The sequence below is a fragment of the Balaenoptera borealis genome (assembly GCF_965194805.1).
Source record: "Balaenoptera borealis genome assembly, chromosome: 4".
Lineage (NCBI taxonomy): Eukaryota > Metazoa > Chordata > Mammalia > Artiodactyla > Balaenopteridae > Balaenoptera > Balaenoptera borealis.
Window position 1 is genome coordinate 77,546,768 of NC_138861.1, and position 17,884 is coordinate 77,564,651.

Genomic DNA, 17,884 nt, shown 5'->3' on the forward strand with positions numbered 1-17,884 from the left:
TCCCATTTATGAAACGGCTGCCTACTGATGGGCACATGAGTTTCTCATCTTTTGCTATTATAAACAATAAACAGCCATTTGCATATACTAGCATAATTTTAGGATAAATTCCTAGATGTGGAATTGCTAGGTCAGATGCATTTGTAACTTTGATAGATATTGCCAGATTACCCTCTACACCAATTGTGACAATTTACACTCCCACCAGCAGTATATGAGCATGTCTGTCTCCCCACGGCGTCATCAAAAAAGTGTATTTTCAAACCTCTGTATTTTTGCCTGTATGATAAATTTTTTAAATCTCTATTGGTATTAGGAAGGTTGACTCACAGTTTTTGGTTTTTTCAATTTCTGTGTTATCGGTGTCTCTGCCCAGTGCTTTCCCTTCGTGAGCATTTGCCTATGAGATCTCTGGGCATGCAATGGTCTGTTTGACTACTAAGCAGAGGAGAGCTGCACCCTCAACTCAACAGCTGCTATTTCTCCCTGCATCTTATCCTTGATAAATGCACCAGTTACCTTCTAGCTAAATGACTGTTTATGATTTTGATGGTTTATACCCTGCTTTATTTCTAAGGTATTTCAAGTAAGAAAGTTGGAATAAGGGGGAAATAAGAGTAAAAAATGACTACGAAAAGCAAGATGAAGCCAGAGGTGAAGTTAACATACCAAATATCCTCAACGCTGGCTAGAGGCCGGTTACAGATTTGGCCAGTGCAAAGAGAGAAGCAGTTCATGACATCTCTACAGTGCTGTCATAGCCTGGCTTTCCTGAGCCTGTAATAGATATAGCAGAGTGCTTTGAGGGAAGACATTCCTCTTCGTTCACTCTTCATGCTCAAACTGGGCTGCCGAACATAACTGGAGCAGCAGAGGTAGCAACAGGTCTGGGAGGAAGGTGGTGCGGCCGATGGGGAGGGAAGGAGAGAGGAAAAGCTTGGTAGGAAGGAGACCCAAGGAAAGAGGTGGGGGAACATGCTAACAATATACATTGGTCAGAGGCGGCTGCCTCCAAATACTACCTAAGGGTGGATAGATTTAGCACCATTTACCAAACTGTAGGTGCTGTAAATTCACATCAGCTTAATTCTACTGAAATTCTCATAGTCCACGTGGCTTGCTTTCTCTAAGCCCTGACCTTGGTCAGATTTCTTTTGGCATCTTGTTGCTTTTTCTGGCCAGTTTGTACTTGGAGTTGACCTCTCTAAAAGATGGAGGGATTGCTTTGGACTTGGATAGTGACAATACATTGTAAGAAAACATTCGGGATCCTAGCAGAAGGGAGCATAATTCTAAGAATGTTGAGGAGATTGTCTTCCTGTCTATATCAGCTGACAGTACTTTGCTTTTCAGTACACTTCATGCAAAAAATTGTCCCTTTAAATCTAGGTTGAAAAATTAGCCATACTAGGATTATAGCTCTGGTAAGAGGCATTTGCTTGTGGAAGGGAGTGTGAGGAACAAAAAGTAGTGCTAGTGTAGTGGGATAAAAATTTCCCCCCAAAATCAATGTTGTTATATTGTCTTTTCACACACAGAGAATCATAGCCATTGCTCAGTATCAAAATAAACTGGTTTTGCTTCGTTTGGTGCAGAGAAAGCTACCCTCTCTCCAGGCAAATCAAACAAACCCATTTACTTACAGCACAATGTTTTTTCTTTCCAGGCATCCTATAAGCCGTTGTTGAAGCAGGTTGTGGAGGAAATATTTAATCCCGAGAGGCCAGATCCCGTTGACATTGAACACATGTCTTCAGGCCTCACTGATCTCCTTAAAACTGGATTTAGCATGTTCATGAAGGTAAAGTAACCATGACGAGGTAATCCTGAGTGTAATGCTATCTTTGCTGGGCTTGAAAATGCTGGCACCCCCTTAACCCTGGCGAGTACCACAAAGGAGAACGTCCAGTGTTTGGCCCTTCTGAAATCGGGTGCAATCTTCATTTAACTTTCGGTTATAAGCAGCCTGACCTTCCAGCCTCATACAGCTTCTCTTGACCTAAGCATTATGATCTTTTCTGATCAATAGGTAAGGACACAAGCCCTCCAGAGTAACACTATTGAAAACTTCCCTCATGGCCCACATTTTCACTTAACAGGAGTCCACATACCATTCACAGATCTTAGTGGTAGCCCGGTGCACTTAATTCTAGAACTTATTATGTGGGACAAGGAGTAACTCTGCTCAGTTGTATAACTAGGATCACCCCAAAATCCACTTGAAAATGACTTTTATTTTGGCTTAGCACTCCTGGGTGACAAGCATGAGAATTTCCCTGGCTAGTATTGAGGGTAGGTCAAAATTACTGAACAGCCTTTGCAGTGGAGATGAAAGGAGGAAAAGTACACAAATGTGATCTATTTTTAACCCACTATAAAGTTTCTAAATTTAAAAAGATCTAAATAAGATTACAGGCTGACCTCCTCGTCTATGCCAGGATTTCAGTTGTAATAACTCTTGGAAATAACAGAATGTTTTGCCAGCTTCAAAGCATCTTTGAAATCATGAATTAATCTGCATAGAAGATCTGGCCTTTCAGAGTTCAATAAATGCATATGCCAGGAAAACTGGTCCACTCCAAAAGCCAGAGGACGGAAGCCAATCAGCCTCTAAACCAAGCAGTAAATGTCTGAAATGGACACCCAGTCTCCTTCCCAATGCTCCCAATTATCATCAGCTTCTGATGCAATGCGCGGCTGGTGCATTTTCCCTCTGTTTTTTTTTTTTTTTTTTAAATAATGCAGCACAGTTCAGCTTCTCAAAAGTGTTCGTGGACTCCCATGTTAAATGTAAGCCCAGGGTTGTCCAGCAGCCCTTCATGGTGGCTAGTTTGTACAGAAGCTTCCAGGCTAGAGGTGGTCTCTGACCTTCTCCACCCTAGCACCCTATTCCTTCATTCATAAGCTTGGACTTAACCTTGGAGAGAGACTAAAGTTAACAGGAGTGGACTTTCCTGCCCTGATCCGTCAAGTCTGAGGATGGCCCATTTTGTCCTTTCCCAGTCAGGCTGCTGCGTCCATGGTCAGGCCAAGGGCACACATGGAGGCCCGAACCTGTCTGCACTCTGCTTACTGCAGGAGTTTCTAATTTGCAAGGAGGCACAGTGTCAGTGAGAGGAGGCCTTAACTCCCTCTTAGGCCAGTGATGTTCTGCGGAAAGAACTGTGTCCTGGCAAAAGGGTTCTGTGACCAAATATGTTTGGGAACCCCTGGGATAAACAGAAAATTAACCTGAAATTCTTTGCTGTCAGATTTCACAGTACCTTTAATGTGCTAACGGACTTTGCAACTCTCTGGAGGCCAATATAGACCGTCTGTTGTAGGAGGACTGTCCACTTGCATTTTCCATCACTGTTTCATGAACCGTGAGACATCACATTTTTAAATTACCCTTTTAAACTATACGGAGTGTTTTCTGCAGCTCTTCTTGCGGTCGGAAGCTTCGCTGTCCTAAGGGGAGCTTTGCCTGAGAGGATGTTTAGAAGCGTCCTGGGCCAGCACTGGCCTGCTGTGTTTCTCTCCATTCAAATCCCTGGAGTTAGAGCTCATGAAGAGATGCCTCCGCCCCTGGAGACTGATCTCAAAGAGAGGTTTCCATGTAATGGATTTAAGAAAAAGGAATGTGTGTTCTTCCAGCAGCTGTCAGGATCCACTCCTCGGCCCGCAGCTGCCGGGCCTCTGCTCTTGGTAGCCAGGGGCTCTCGTCTGTCTGAAGGGGGTGGGAGAGTCTTGGTGGGCTGGCCCAGTAGCCCTCCTCACCCCAGCAGCCCAAGGGAGAATCATTTTGTTCCATTTCTACATGGGCCTCCGTGGCCGGCTCTTCCCATCATTCCACAGAACTTGGGAAGGAAAATTACCTCTGGCCCATGTGTTCAAAGTTTAAACAAAATTGGGATAAATGTGAAAAGGAACGGTAGGGCTTTGAGGACCTAACAGTGACTTCTCAAAGAGCTCCGTCTTTGAGGTGGGGGCGACGCCGTCAGGAGAGGGTGTCTTCTACGTTGGTTTAAGGCCAGTGGAAAGAAGAGGATGTGGATCGAAGAGATGGAGCCTCTCATGGCCACGGCCATTCACCAGTCTCCCTGGTCCTGTTCTCTGATGCTTTTCACTACCAAAGTCAAACAGCTAACCTGTGGTCAGCTGTACCAGGGAATCAGCCATTCTCATATTCAAACCTCACAACAACCCTTTCATTATCCCTGCTTTACCCGTGGGGAAACTGAGGCTCAGAAAGCTTAAGCAGTAGATGTGAACTTCCAGAAGGCCAAAATTGGGTCATGCTCCCCTCCGTTCTCGGGTGTTTTCCAAACAGCACACAGGAAATGGGACAACAGGATTTGTTCGCAGGTCAGTCTTATTCCAAAGCCCGTGCTCTTAACCACAACATTTCTTGGCACCAGGATGCTGCCAGGTATTTTCTTGGAAGTTAAATATTCATGTGTCATTAATTCTTTTCTTCCTGATGACTCATTAGCACAGATGCTTTCCCTCTCCAGTATCTATGCAGCTCCTCAGTCAACTCCACGCCCGGACTGGTCATCAAGACCCAGCCCATGTGAGGGAGCTCTCCCGGGGTCATCTGCTGTTACCCTGTCTGCTTCTCTGGGACTTGGTCCCGGGACTCTCTGGCAGCACAGCCTCAGGAGAAGAAACTTACGCAGTGGTGGGAGCTGCTTCCACACACTGCATCTTCATTCTGTATCAGCAGCCAACAGCCATCGCTTTCCTGCCGCTTGCTGCCCTGCTCTTTGCCTCTGGGACCTGCTTCCCCCTCTTCTCACTCAAGACCCACTGATACTGTGCGTGAAAGGAACAGACAGAGCCTGATGAAATAAAGGTGTCCACGTGGGCTCCTTCTGTGCTTGGGGTACTGTCGTCCAAATGGGAGAGCTGTAGGGCTGGAAAGGGAGCTGAGCTGCTCGTCTGTCCCCGTCCTGTCTGTGGACTCACAGACGGTTTCACAGATGACTTTGGCTCAGAGTCACCAGAGGCAGTATCTGTAGCCTGCGCGGGGGGTGAGAAGCCAGCAGGAAATGTTCTGGGAAAGAGACCAGCAGACATTCCCGCACAGTATACTGCGGGTCCCCATGACGGTGATAGGAAAAACATAGGAGAGGGTATTCCAGTCCCCAGTGTCTCGTCAGGGCTCTGTACCTTTTGTGCGCACTTCTGTGACTGCACTTATTCCTTGCTTTATCATTATACATGTTAGGTATCTTTCTCAGGACTAGCGTGTTCTAACTGAACGGCTTGATCCACTGCACATCAGTGGATCAAGATCTCAGTTCAATGGGTTGTAATCAGCACTTCTTAACGGAGAAAAATAGAACAGGCTAGCAACGTGAAACCAAATAACCGAGTCACACATACATACGCACTTGTGATGTAAATGAATTTCTCGTTGTCGGCCACAATCAGAAGGAGGTGAAAGCTATGGCTGTGAGAAAGGTGGGCTGATCTGGGTCTCATTCTTTCTTGCATCCTCAGCACGGGGCACCTGCATGGGCCTTACGCACAGCAGGCGCCCGCTGAAGGTTGGGAGTGGCCCTGTGCGGGCGCCCATTCAGAGAGCAGCAGCCTTCAGTCAGTGGTTCCTCTTTCCAGCTTACTGCCCGTAAGCCGAGGCTACGTTTCAACAACTTCACGAGGGAGAGAAGGCAGCAGCCGGACCAGTCAACTCCAGTGACCCTCAGAGTATTCCCTGACCCTCCTTTGCAGCAGCTACTAAGCAAGGCGAAGCCAGTCACTGTTCTGTCATTATGTCACCCCAGAGAAGCAGCGACCCACGGGCTCCCACTCACCGCCCAGCACTGCCCTGCCCGGGGAGACGGAAGCCTGCCTCGCCTCTGTCAAAGAAACCTGGTGGGCTCGTCTTCTGTCCACAGACAGCATGGAAATCTGTTTCTTCCACCTTCTTTGTCTCTCTGGAGAACAGAACAGAAGCAAAGAGGCTGGTTTTGTAGTGTGAGGACTCAAAGGAGCCAGCAGGAGAAATGTCCTAGCAGTGTCAGGTAGGAGGGTGAGTGTTGTCAGGGGAGGTTTTGGGGATCGCTTTTCTATTTCACATCTCTCACTTTTCTGTTTGCTTTTGTAAATAATAGGAGGCCATCTAGTATATGCTCTATTAACACCACTCACCTCCTTCTACTGCCCATGTTTGTTTACAAGAGGCAATAGGGAGTGGTGGTAACATCCGGAGTCAGATGGTCTGGGTTAGAACTCGATCGAGCTCCCGCACTTACCAGCTGTGTGACCATGGGTATGTCGCTTAAGCCCTCTGTGCCTAAGCTGCCTCATCGGTAAAATGCAGGTGATAATAGTACCTACTTTACAGGACTGTGGTGAGGATTAAGTGAGTTCACACATACAGAGGATTCACAACAGTAGCTGGCCTATAGGCAGTGCTAAGTATGTACTTGCTATTTTTATTTTCACAAGTTCGTGATCCTGGCCAGACTGTGGCTCTTGAGAAAAGAGCCACCTTGAGTGTCTTTGTATTGCTGTACAAAGCCCATGCATGGGCATTTGGTGCATACAGATTAACTGCTGAGTGAACAAATGAATCACACAGAAGAGAACTGACACCTTCCCCCAAAGTCACAAGCATCTCCTCTATCACTGCCGACTTGCTCTTGCTAAGAGACATGGACTTTCTCTGCCTGTGGGCAGCCATGTTTATATGGCTGTGTGGTGTCTTTCCAGACCCCCTTTCTCTTCTATCCTGTGAGTCCAGCCTTGATGTCCTCGGTCTCAGGGGACACAGACCCTCCCTCCTGGAGCAAGGTGTGGGAGCCGGTGAAATTCTGTGCCCGTGCCGTGACAAAATGGCTCAAGGGAAGAGAGGCCAGCTGGGCTAGACCCTGGCCACCTGGCATGGAGGCAGAAGCCCAAAACAACTCGGACCCCAGACTCCACCAGGAGCACTTCAGAAGCTCCGCCTCTGCCCCGCAAGCACTCCTCAGTCAGCCCCAGTGCTGTAGGGAGGCCTCGGAAGTGGCTCACAGAAATCAATCTTATTGATGTAAATGTCCGCAGACAGTGAAAGTTAGGAAGAATGCCTGTGTGTCCAAGATTCTCTGCCTCAAATAAACCCTCTGTGAGAGGGAAGTCAAGGCAGCTGTATTTTGCCCTTACTAAAGTCGGAACCTCATTTGCGTCAGGCTGCAACTTGTTAAAGTCACTTTCTTTTCATTGCTTTAGCTTACTTTCCTGTATAAATCAGACTCTCCACAGAAGTCTCTCATCCCCCGCCCAACCCGTTCTGGTTATCAATCGGTACGTAAGAAGCCATGTCAAAACACTGGCGTAAAATATTATCAGTCATTTATTTGGTTCGTGTATCTGCTCTCTGGGCAGAGCTCAGCAGAGAAGAATTCGCCTCCAAGATGGTCCACTCCCGTGGTCAGCAGGTTGATGCTGATCGTCAGCTGGTAGCTCAACCCGGCCTGTGAGCCACAGGACCCAGTTCCTCTCCACACAGGCCTCTCCACGTGGCCTGAGCTTCCTCATGGCATCCCGAGGACAAGCGTCCTAAGAGAGATTGCCAGGTGGGAGACCTCAGAAGCCACAGGGGATCACTCCTCAGTGACCTGCTGGTTGAGGCAGTCACAAATGCCCACTTGGATTCAAGGGGAGGGATATACAGTCTTCCTATTAAAAAGGGGACCAGGGCATGAGGGGCAGAAAATATCGCCGAGGCCACTTTAGGAAAACGCAGTCCGCACCTGACCTAAATGTAGGATTGGCTGTCCGGCCTATCAAGCGCAGTGTTTGGCTGATTCTAGGAGTTTTCCCTTCAATCTAGAGGACAGAAAATGTACTCGTGCTTCTGATCTGGTTTTAAAATAAGTGAGCCCAGAAAGGCTTTGTTAATGAAAGGCATGCCTGCTGTTTGCCCACAATCATTTTAAAGAATATAATCTAAGGAAAAAAAAAAAAAACCTTTCTGAGTGACGAGCTGTAGGACTTTGCTCTCCCAAGTTCGCCCCGTCAGGCCCTGTCAAGGGAAGCAGGCAGGCTGGGGAGCAGAGCTGGGTGCCCACGAGATCATTCTTCCTGCAGTCCTGAGCAAGTGTTTGGAGTCGGCTCAGCGCACGCCTCCACCAGAGGCTAGACTTGTGGTCGGCCACATGGAGCTGTCGGCTTCAAAGGGCGGTGCCCTGGGGGGAGGGGGACTCTCAAACTCGAGAGAAACAGCTTTGACAGAACCTCACATTTTCTAAACAGTCAAGTCTTCTCTCCAAATGCCTGTGCATGGAGCACCTTGATCCCTGTAGAGAAAAGCTTGATAGCGATCTAATAAATAAATCGAACCATACCTTACCACTCTCACAATTTAATTTAAAACGAGCATGTCTAATAGGCAGCCCTTTGAAAATGCGTTTCTGGAATTTGTGGTTTGGATTTCAGTCTCCTGAAAATAATATATTTTATATCTACTCCATGTGTTTGGACTCCAACTTGTTTTGACTAAGGGACTTGATTTGTCAAGATGTTTTCTCTGCTGGAACTGCTGTGAGGGGGGTGGGTTGTATCTAATGAACTTACGCGAGGCCCTTTTACCTCCTTTTAAGAGCATTGTTAAACTTTGTGTTGTTGTTGTTCCATTTCTTATATGGCCGTGCTTAATAGGAAAAAAGAAAAGATTTATGAAAAACACTCAAAGAAGACCCAGTGCTTGCCTCTGGGCCCTTAGTATGAGTTCCTGTGAGAGCTCCATGGCCTTAGGCAGCGATAGAAAAAGGCCCACAAGGAGAGAGGGAACAACTGCTCAGGGTAGCCCTAAAAAGCTGGAGGTGGTGAGGGGGTAAGAGTTGAAACACTTCAGGGGCAATTAAGCTACCACCAGGTTGCGTGAACTTCATCAAAGAAAGTCCTCATTATGAGGACCGAGGCAGCCTCTCCAGGAACCTAAGGGCGGCAATGCGGTGAGTCTCAGGAAGGATTGGGCCCGAGAGCTAGAAAGCCATCAGGAAACCAGACAGTTCTTGAAGGCTTGCCGTGGCCTGCAGAAGATGCCGAGAACAGCCCTAGGATTGTGTACATACTCAATAAATACGAGTTGAGTGAATGGCTGGAGAGCTGTGCCACAGCTTTTGGTGCTTCTTAAGAGCTCAGCTTTGACTGGGCCTCGTCTGTCTTAGGTCAAGTCTTGATTCCCAGGGAAGGGTCTCGAGTTGGCCCAGCCTGGGTCGGGGCCCATTCCTGAACCGTTCAGTTGAAGTTGGGGGGCACGATCACACCGTAATTACATGGCTGCCAGGAGCCCACCCCGTGGCCATGGGGATGGAGGAGACTATTCATGTGTGGGCGGGACAGATACCTACAGATGCATCTACAGCAGGGGTGAAGGATGCTGTAAGGATAAGGGGCAAAAACGATGAGCCTCAGGTGCAATTTGATGTCAGATCCTTGGACTGTGAAAGCTGGACGTGCCTGGAGGTCATCTAGTCCAGCTCCTCATTGTTTGCACGAGAAAAATGAGACTCAGAGATGAACTGTTGGCTTAGGTCCATTATACTTTATGGCATTTCTGACAAGAGGAAAACATCATCTCAGCATTTCGTGTTTGTTGATTAAATCAGCACAAGTCTTGGAATCTGTTTGCAATACTATTTATAACCATTGTTTATATTTTCTTCTTCTTAATTATGCTACATACTGTGGTTTGATTTTTGTCTAACATTCGCTAAATATGATCCATAAGTTCTAGTGAGATGGATTTTGGTAGGAATCATTAAACAAAAACTTGGTTTTGGCAGGCTACGAACTTTGTTTGCCTGTGAGCAATTATCAAGAGCCTCTTGTGTGCTAGTCACTGTTGTGGGTAAGGAAGATACAGAGACAAACTAGCCATCCTACCTTCCATGACATAGCTTACATTGGAGACCTTACAGTTTGTTAGGGAGATGGACCAGAACGTTGAGGGTTGAGGGGACGAGAGATAAGTGGCATCTGGGTGGGGTGTGAGGACACAGAGAAGGGGGAGCTCAGTGGGAGTCAGAGGAGCTCAATGTGTCCAGCCAGTAGGTGAGGAACAAAGTGATGAAATGCCGGGCTACGTGAAAGGAATTCCAGGTAGCTCCAAATGGCTGGGTCTAAGAGCAGCCTGTAAAGAGTGGAAGAAGGTAAGCTAGAGAAATAAGCAGAAGGCAGATCACGAAGGGCTGGAGGCTTGACATTTGACCAAAAACAATGAGGTTCCATGGAATGTTTTTTAGGAATATATAACCAGTGTATATGTTATAAAGATCACCTGGAAGCACTGAGGGGGGGTGGGCGGGGAACATGGCCAGACTAGCATCACGTTGGGGAGAGAAGGTGAGAAGATGAGAGTTGGCGTGAGGTAGGGGCCGAGGGAAGGAGGGCAGTGATGCAGCGCCGGTGGGTCCCACAGGACCGGGCATTGATGGGATGTGGAAGTAAATGAGAGAACATTGTCCAGGGTCAGTCACCCAGTCAGGGATGGCTGGATGGCAGGTGTTAACGTTCTCTCTGACTTGGAAGCAGGAATGGAGAAGAAAATAACTTGCATTTTAGAGTTTAGGTGCCTGTGAGACAGCTTTGCAGCTCAGCAGAGCCTGGGGCCACTGGCCCATGTGAGGCCCAGACCATGGACAGGATAGGGCCACCCAGGGACGGTGTTTGGGAGAAGAGGCCCAAGCAGTCGGGAACACAGTACATGATGGGGCAGGTCAAGCAAGAGGTGAATCCATGAGGAAGGAGAGAAACTGAGAGGGCTTAGAAAGCAGAGAGGGTTGGGGAGGAAGTTTCTGGAAAGGGGAAGCCATCCACTGCAGCAAATGCAACAGGAAGGCTGAGCTAATGGCAGAGTGACTCTGGCAGATGGCAGCCTTTGCGATGAGATTAAATAAAGACCCACAAGGAAACTGGTAATTGGCTGATGTTGCTGAAGAACTAAAAGTACAGAGTTTTAAGAGATGAAAGTTAGTAAAAATGCTTTCAGTTTGAAGAATCTGTTTATAAATGAGAGCATGTGGAATGTATCCCACTCTGGTATGAGACAGACCTGGATTTCTGTCTCAACCCTACAGCTTATGAATTGGAAAACTTGGGACAAGTCACTTCACCTCTGTAAGCCTCACTGTCTCTATCTGTAAAATGGAGCTTCTACCTACTTCATAGAGTCTAAGACTGTGCAGAGTAATGCTTGCCCCACCTCCTGCTTTATTTTCCTCCACAACACTTATCACCTTCTTCACTTACCAATTTACTTTTGTATTTTGTCACTCTCCCCAACGAAAATATAAACTCTGCGCAGCAGGGAGTCTTCTCGGGTTCGTTCTCTGCGGAGTTCCCAGTGCCTAGAGCAGTGTCTGGCCCATAGTAGTTGCTCAATAAATATTTGTGGACTGGATGAATAAATGAGTAAAAAGTTGTGCTAGACGTGAAGTGTTCGGTGGCTGTGGCAGTGCGGCAGTGCTGTTACTACCTCCTGTTGGGAGAAAAGCCATTACCAAGCCACCTTCAAAGTCAGCACGGCGGCTCTCAGGGCCCAGTGCCCTTTGGGCCAACGCTCCCATTACGCTGTCTCCCTCCTACGGGGCCCGGCCCATCATTAGAGGGTGGGAGACCTGACCCTTGCCTGTGCTGGGGACAAGTAAGTCACACATGTAGAGAAACAGATTGGAGGACAATCAGCAGCCGGGTTCCTGGAACGCCTGGAGAACTCCAGAGAAACGGGGAGCAGAGGAAACCCTTCTCATAGAAACCAATCAGGACATCAAAGAGCGCTCTCGGGGCCACAGCTGCAGAGAAGGTGTCGGCAGCCCCTGCTTCAAAGGCTGGATGGATGGTGGGGAGAAACTATCTTCTCTGACCAGAACCCGATGTCTTAAAATCCCAGCCGGCGAAGGTTTAGAAAATCAAAGAAAGAGCAGTGAGTCTGACTTGCTTTATTAATCTGTGTGTTTGTGACGGCAGTAATGATGCTTAAATCTTTCATCATCAAAGTGCCTTACACCGTGAACCCACATACAAATGGGACTCAGCCGAATGTGGCTGATTATAAGGAATGTGTTATTCTGATGGAAAAGACTGGAAAGACTCCACTTCCCAATAGCCTGCCGATTTGACATGTTCTAAAAGGAAATCTGGTATCAAAACATAAATCTAAACAGAAACCAAAATAGCAAACAGCAACATGCATTAATGGGGCCCATTAATTTGTACCACAATCAACATTCCCTCAATTCGTTGGCCAAAGGGTATTGTTCTTTGTTGTTGCTGTTCATTTCTTTTTTCCTTTTCATCTTTCAATACATCCTTCTAAGATTCTCACAGTGTACTTCAGAGTCCAGACTCTCTTATGGAAAGCATATGTCTTTGGGAACATACTGTACCACTTGAAGTTCTGGAGCCAGTTGTATTTCTGTCCCAGCATTAAGTGAGAAACAATTGTTTGTAGGGTTGGAAGGAACCTCGGTTAGTTACTCAGCCAGGAAGAACCACACATAAAGCAAAGAGAGAATGTCTAAAAGATCTCAAAGAAAAGAAGAATATCTCCAGTTAACCTGTGGACCTCATTCATTCATTCATTCATTCATTCATTTTATTCATACAACATTTGTTGAAACTTTACCATGAGCTAGCTCTATGCTCAGACCCCAGAATACCAAGATAAATATGATCAATCCCTACCCTCCAGTAGCTTACAGTCTAGGAGAGGAGATAGGCAGGTCTATCAAGGTCTCAGTCCAGTGTGACAAGGCCAAGGCAGAGGTATCTGTCAGATTCGGGTCATGGGGCAGGAGTTGAGAGGTGGTTAGGGAGAACTTTTTAGAGGCAAGGGTGCCTTTTAAAGAGAGTAAAAAGGAAGGAGGTAAAGAAGGGGAGGCAGGGGTACTTTACACAGAGGAAACTGTCCATTCCACATAAAACAAGATGGTGCAGTTGGTGCTCTAACTGTTTAATAACTGGAATGTCATGGGCACAGACAGGCCAGAACCCACTGGTGTGGTCCCAACCAATGTCTGTGGGCCGAAGATCTTTCCTACTAATATGGACAAATCCCCAGGGTATATCATTGAGCAAAACTAAATCTGATATCGAGTGGCTAGAAGTCAAGATGGCAGTTACCCCTTGGTGAGGTAGTGACACGAAGCGGGCCTGAGTGGGGATCCAGAGTGCTGGCTTTCTGTTTCCTGATCTGGGTACCGGTCACAAAGATTTGTTTAGTTTGTGAAAATAAATTGAACTGAACACTTGTGATAAATGCTCTTTTCAGTGCAAATGTTCAGTAAAGTGTTGTATGTTTAACAAAAAGTTTTTTTAAAAAGACCTTGCATTCATGGATGGCTCAAGTCCTTGTGAGTGACTCCAGCAAATAGTGTATATGGAGGAGATGAAAATAGAGGCATACAGCAAAGCCATGTGAGAAGAGCCTTACATACTGAATTGAGGAGTCTGAACTTTATCATCAGAGTTAGGAGACTCCCCGGAAAGAATGTGAACATGTGATGGAGCTGAGGGGTGTTTAAGAGTGTGGCCTCTGCAGTTTGGCCCCTGGCTCCAAGGTTTAGTCACGACGTGTAAACTTCAGTCTCTCCATCTGTAAAATACGCCAATGATTGTATTTGCCTCCTAAGGATTTTTGACAATTGGATAAGATAATGCACAAAAATTCAATAATAAGTATTTGTACTTTCGAAAGCTTACTTAGGCAGGAATGAGGAGACTGGATTGGGGTGGGGGGGGTGGGGGGCCAGACCAGGGACAGGGAGACAAATTAGAAGACTCTAACAATAATCTAGTAAAGAAGGAATGAGAGCCGACCAGAGCAGGGATAGTGGAAATCAAGGAGAGGTCAGTGAATTGGAGGGGGAAGAATGAACAGGACTTGATCTGGGAGATGAAAAAGACAGCACAGTCCAAGGTGACTCTCAAGGGTCTGGCTCAGGTGACTGTGAAGGAGGTGATGCTCTTAGAAAGTCAACGGAAGGAATAGACTTGGGGAAAGATCATGCATCAAATTTGAAATCTGTTGAGTTTAGGGATCCCAGGAGGTATCCAGGTGGAGATGGCCACAGGAACTCAATAGTGATGCTAAAGACATAGATTTGGGAAGCATATAAAAGATGATTGAAGGCATATGAGTAGATGAGGTCCTCAAGTGAGAGGAGCAAGGGGCCAAAGATGGAGCCCTAAGGAGAATCGACACTTAAAGGGCAGACCAAGAAAAGGAACCTATGAAGAAAGTTGAGAAGAAATCAGTGGAAAGGTGAAAGAAAGAACCAAGAGAGAGTGCTATTGTGGAAGCCAAGAAGGGTGTTATCAACTGTGACAAATGCCACAGAAATGTCCAGTTAAGTGAAGACAAAGAACTGCCTATCGACTCCCACATATGATGGCCGTTGGTGACTGCAGTGAGAGCGGTTCCAGGGGAACAGTGGAACAAAAGCAGGATGGCCGTGGGTGTGTGGTACGCAGACTGGGAGACAGCAGTCAAGGGGATGGAGCTACAGCGCAGAAGGTTGGGGGGTGGGGTGAGGAGTCAGGAGTCTTTTTTCTAAAGATCAAAGAGTTTTGTAACTTTTTCAGTGTTCACCAGGACCCATTTTGAAAAAGTTTAGACCTACTTTTTCTTCTTTCTTTCTTTCTGCCTTTCATTTCTCTCCCTCCATGCCCCTATTTCTCTACCTCCCTCCCTCCCTCTCCACTCTGAGTTTCCTCTCCAGAAGCCAAGGAGCAACTTATATAACTGGAAATACTTAATGTATTACCTTTTAAAGTGTTTTTAAAACAAGACATTGAAAAGTGGGTATATTTAGGGAGGGGAGTCAAAAGAACCAAATTGAGAAAGGAGTTGGAGCTGGGGTAAGAGCAGAGGCTTCCTCTCTTCCTGTCGGCCTGATGTCCCCCCACTGCTGCTCCGGGGGACCGTCCCTTGGCCCAAAGATGGCTTGTGTGTTAGTGGGTGTGAATGAGTACCGACATTTACCGCCTTTGTCTACCCTCTCCTGGCTGGAGTCAAGCCTGTCTCTCCCACCTCTGGCTTCAGTGGTCACGCAGGCAGCTGACAGCATCCTTCCCATAATGACTCCATGCTGCTGTCCCGGCTGGGCCTCTGGCCTGCTCCCCCGACCTGGTGACCGCTTGCCTGCGGCGCTCGGCTCACACCACTCCTGCCCACTCCTCACCGAACCATCCCGGGCTTCCAGGTAGGGCTCAAACACACTGTCTTCAGGAGCCCTCTCTCATCCCCTTCAGTTAGTCACTACGTCTACATGTTGGCCTTGCACATTTCCTGAGAGGTTACTGGGAGACATTCTCATTTTAGCTGTTTTATAATACTTTGCCTCACTGGTGCAATCATGAGGCACCAGGAGGAATTCTCCACGACCTCCAGTGCAGTGTTGCACGCAGAGCAGGTCCTCAGCTCTGGCTGAGGCCAACCTCAGCTGAGGCTGGTTTGCAGAAGGTAAGGGCGTGAAGTGTGCACTCGAGGGCGGGTGCAGGGCTCTTGCATCTTTGTCCACCCTCCACCGCCCCCTCCTTGGGCTCTAACCATCCGTCAGTTCCACAGACATTTACTGAGCACCTGCTCTGAGCCAGAAACTGCACTCGGCACGCTGGGCATTTAGCAGTGAGCCAGGCAGACAAGATCACCGCCTCGTGGAGTTTGTGTTCCATTAGAGGAGACAGCCGTCAGGGGAGAGACGATGACCCCAGGCTGTGGCACGTGCTTGGAAGGAGATGCACGGAGCTCTGTAAGGCAGGAGCACGTTTATGCTGAGACCTGCAGACCGAATAGGAGGGGAAGTTGCCCTCAGACTTCTCTGCTTATTTAATAGTGCCCACTCCTTTAACTTTGCTTGCAGTAAAATATTTATTGAAAGGGCTGTAGGAAGGTGACATGCCGTGCGTGTTCCTGGTCAGTGAGCTCACAGACCGCTAACACATCTGACCCCTAACAGATCATACCCTCTCTAAGGGTTGTTCATCTCACCTGAAGATGCCTCTGACGCCGGGGGTGGTTTGTTTTGCAGGTGAGCCGGCCTCATCCCAGCGACCACCCTCTCCTGATCCTCTTCGTGGTGGGCGGGGTCACAGTCTCGGAAGCCAAAATGATCAAAGACCTTGTGCCATCCCTGAAGCCAGGAACCCAGGTACGAGTGAGTCCTCAGTGATCTGATCTGAACGGGAGGCCTGAGGCAGGAGTGGGGAGGGCGGGCCGGGGCCTGCATTAGGCTCCCCAGCATTCCCTATCTCCAGCCCCCCGCCTTCTTTCCCCCTGCTCCTTCTGCCTGTTCCAGAGCCAGGACCTGGCGTGGGTGGAGGGAAGGGGGAGACCTTTCCTACCTCTGGGTGGCAAGTGCTGAAGCGCTATTCCCGATTCCTAAAGGGCTTGTATTCTCTGGCGTCCAATCAGTGCTTAGTTACTCAAGAGTTTTGGCTGCTTTCCAGGCTCCAGATAATTGAGGGTGACTCCCAGGGACCATCTCCGCCCTGTGGCAGGGAGAGGACAGGGCTGGAGGAGTTTGGGAAGGCCCATTGTCGTGACAATGACAAGTGTAGTATCTTTCTCCTCTGTAGCCTCCTGCCAGGTCCCGTCTCCCTCCCCACGCACATGCCCGGTGGTTAAGACACAGCCCTCTAGGTTTTCCAGGCCCGAGTCTGCATCCTCCGTCCGCCTTTTACTAGCCAGGTGATTGGAGTGAGAAAAGCCCTCAGTTTTCTCCTTTAGGCAACGGGGCGGGGTGGTTGGGAAAAGAGTGCCTTGCCTGGCTGCTTACTGCTATGGGCAACCGGGGCTCTGTCCTCTGGGGGCTGAGGAGCCTCAGAACTGTCCTGCTGGGGGACCGGGAGCCTGGGACACCTTCCCATTGACCCTCGCCGCCCCCCACACCCCGCCCAGTTGAGACTTGCTTTTGGGGCCTGTCTTCAGCTTTGCCATGTCTGCATGCAGCCAGCGGCTTTCTGTGGTTTAGAGAAAGCAGAACAGAGATGCCAGCGCAGTGCTTCAGGTAGGACCCTGGCTTACGTGGGGAACTGTCCACCACAGGTGCACGGAACCCAGGGGCTATTCCAGCCACGCCTGGCTGCTGGTCTGGGTGGGGGGCAGTGTACAGGTGCCCTTGTCTGCCACCTCCGCCCACTCTGTGTATACGCACTCAGCCAGCCAAGGAGCCCCCATCTCTGCTGGCATCCGTAGTCTGTACTCCGTAGCGCAGCACTGACTGCCTCCCGTCGCTGACCGAGCCTCCTCAAGCAAACACGAATTCCTGGAGGACAAAGGCTGGGCCTTCCCAGGCCTGAGCACAGGGCAGGAGCTCCGGAAGCCTTGTGGCCTGACGGCTTGATGTGAGGCAGGAGAACTGGCTTGGTGTTGTCAGGGTGGCCAGGACACCTGACGACGTAGAGAAGGCCTGGTTTCTGAGGGTCTCCAGACACCCTACTTAGGAAGGTGACCTGTATCTAGGGAGCCATGGTATGTTCTTGAGCGAGGGAGTGACCAGTCATTGGCTGTGACCATTTCTACCGTTACTCACAGCTGTCATGGTCACAGCTGGTGGAATTTCTGATAAACTGGTAAATTCTGCCTCGTCTCACACCCTCTCGATCCACAGTGTTCAGGATCTGTTGGTGAGCAATTGCCTTTTTGAGCAAGACATTCTTTGTTATCAGAAAGCACACTTCTCACTGCCCCCTAACATGGTGAACCAAATTCTTAGCTCTTCCGAACAGCGATGCATTGTTAACAGCCTGACAGACGTGTTAATCCCCACTCTAAAAGGCTAAAATGCAGATGTCTTCAAAGCCGTGTGACCTGAGTTTGACAGCAGAGACCTGAAATCTGTAGTGGCTCAGCGGCTCGGCTGCAATCTGACCGACCTTGTGCTCAATCATCTGCAGAGAGAGTGGC

At 48.5% G+C, this 17,884-nt stretch overlaps 1 protein-coding gene across 1 annotated transcript in view; it reads left to right on the forward strand.

Annotated features, from left to right (window-relative positions):
• SCFD2 (sec1 family domain containing 2) overlaps positions 1-17,884 on the forward strand; it is a 394,904-nt gene that overhangs the window by 368,070 nt on the left and 8,950 nt on the right. Inside the window, exons 7-8 of the mRNA XM_082390562.1 lie at positions 1,667-1,801; positions 16,008-16,127. Coding sequence (XP_082246688.1) covers positions 1,667-1,801; positions 16,008-16,127 — 255 coding nt within the window. The remainder of the gene's footprint in view (positions 1-1,666; positions 1,802-16,007; positions 16,128-17,884) is intronic.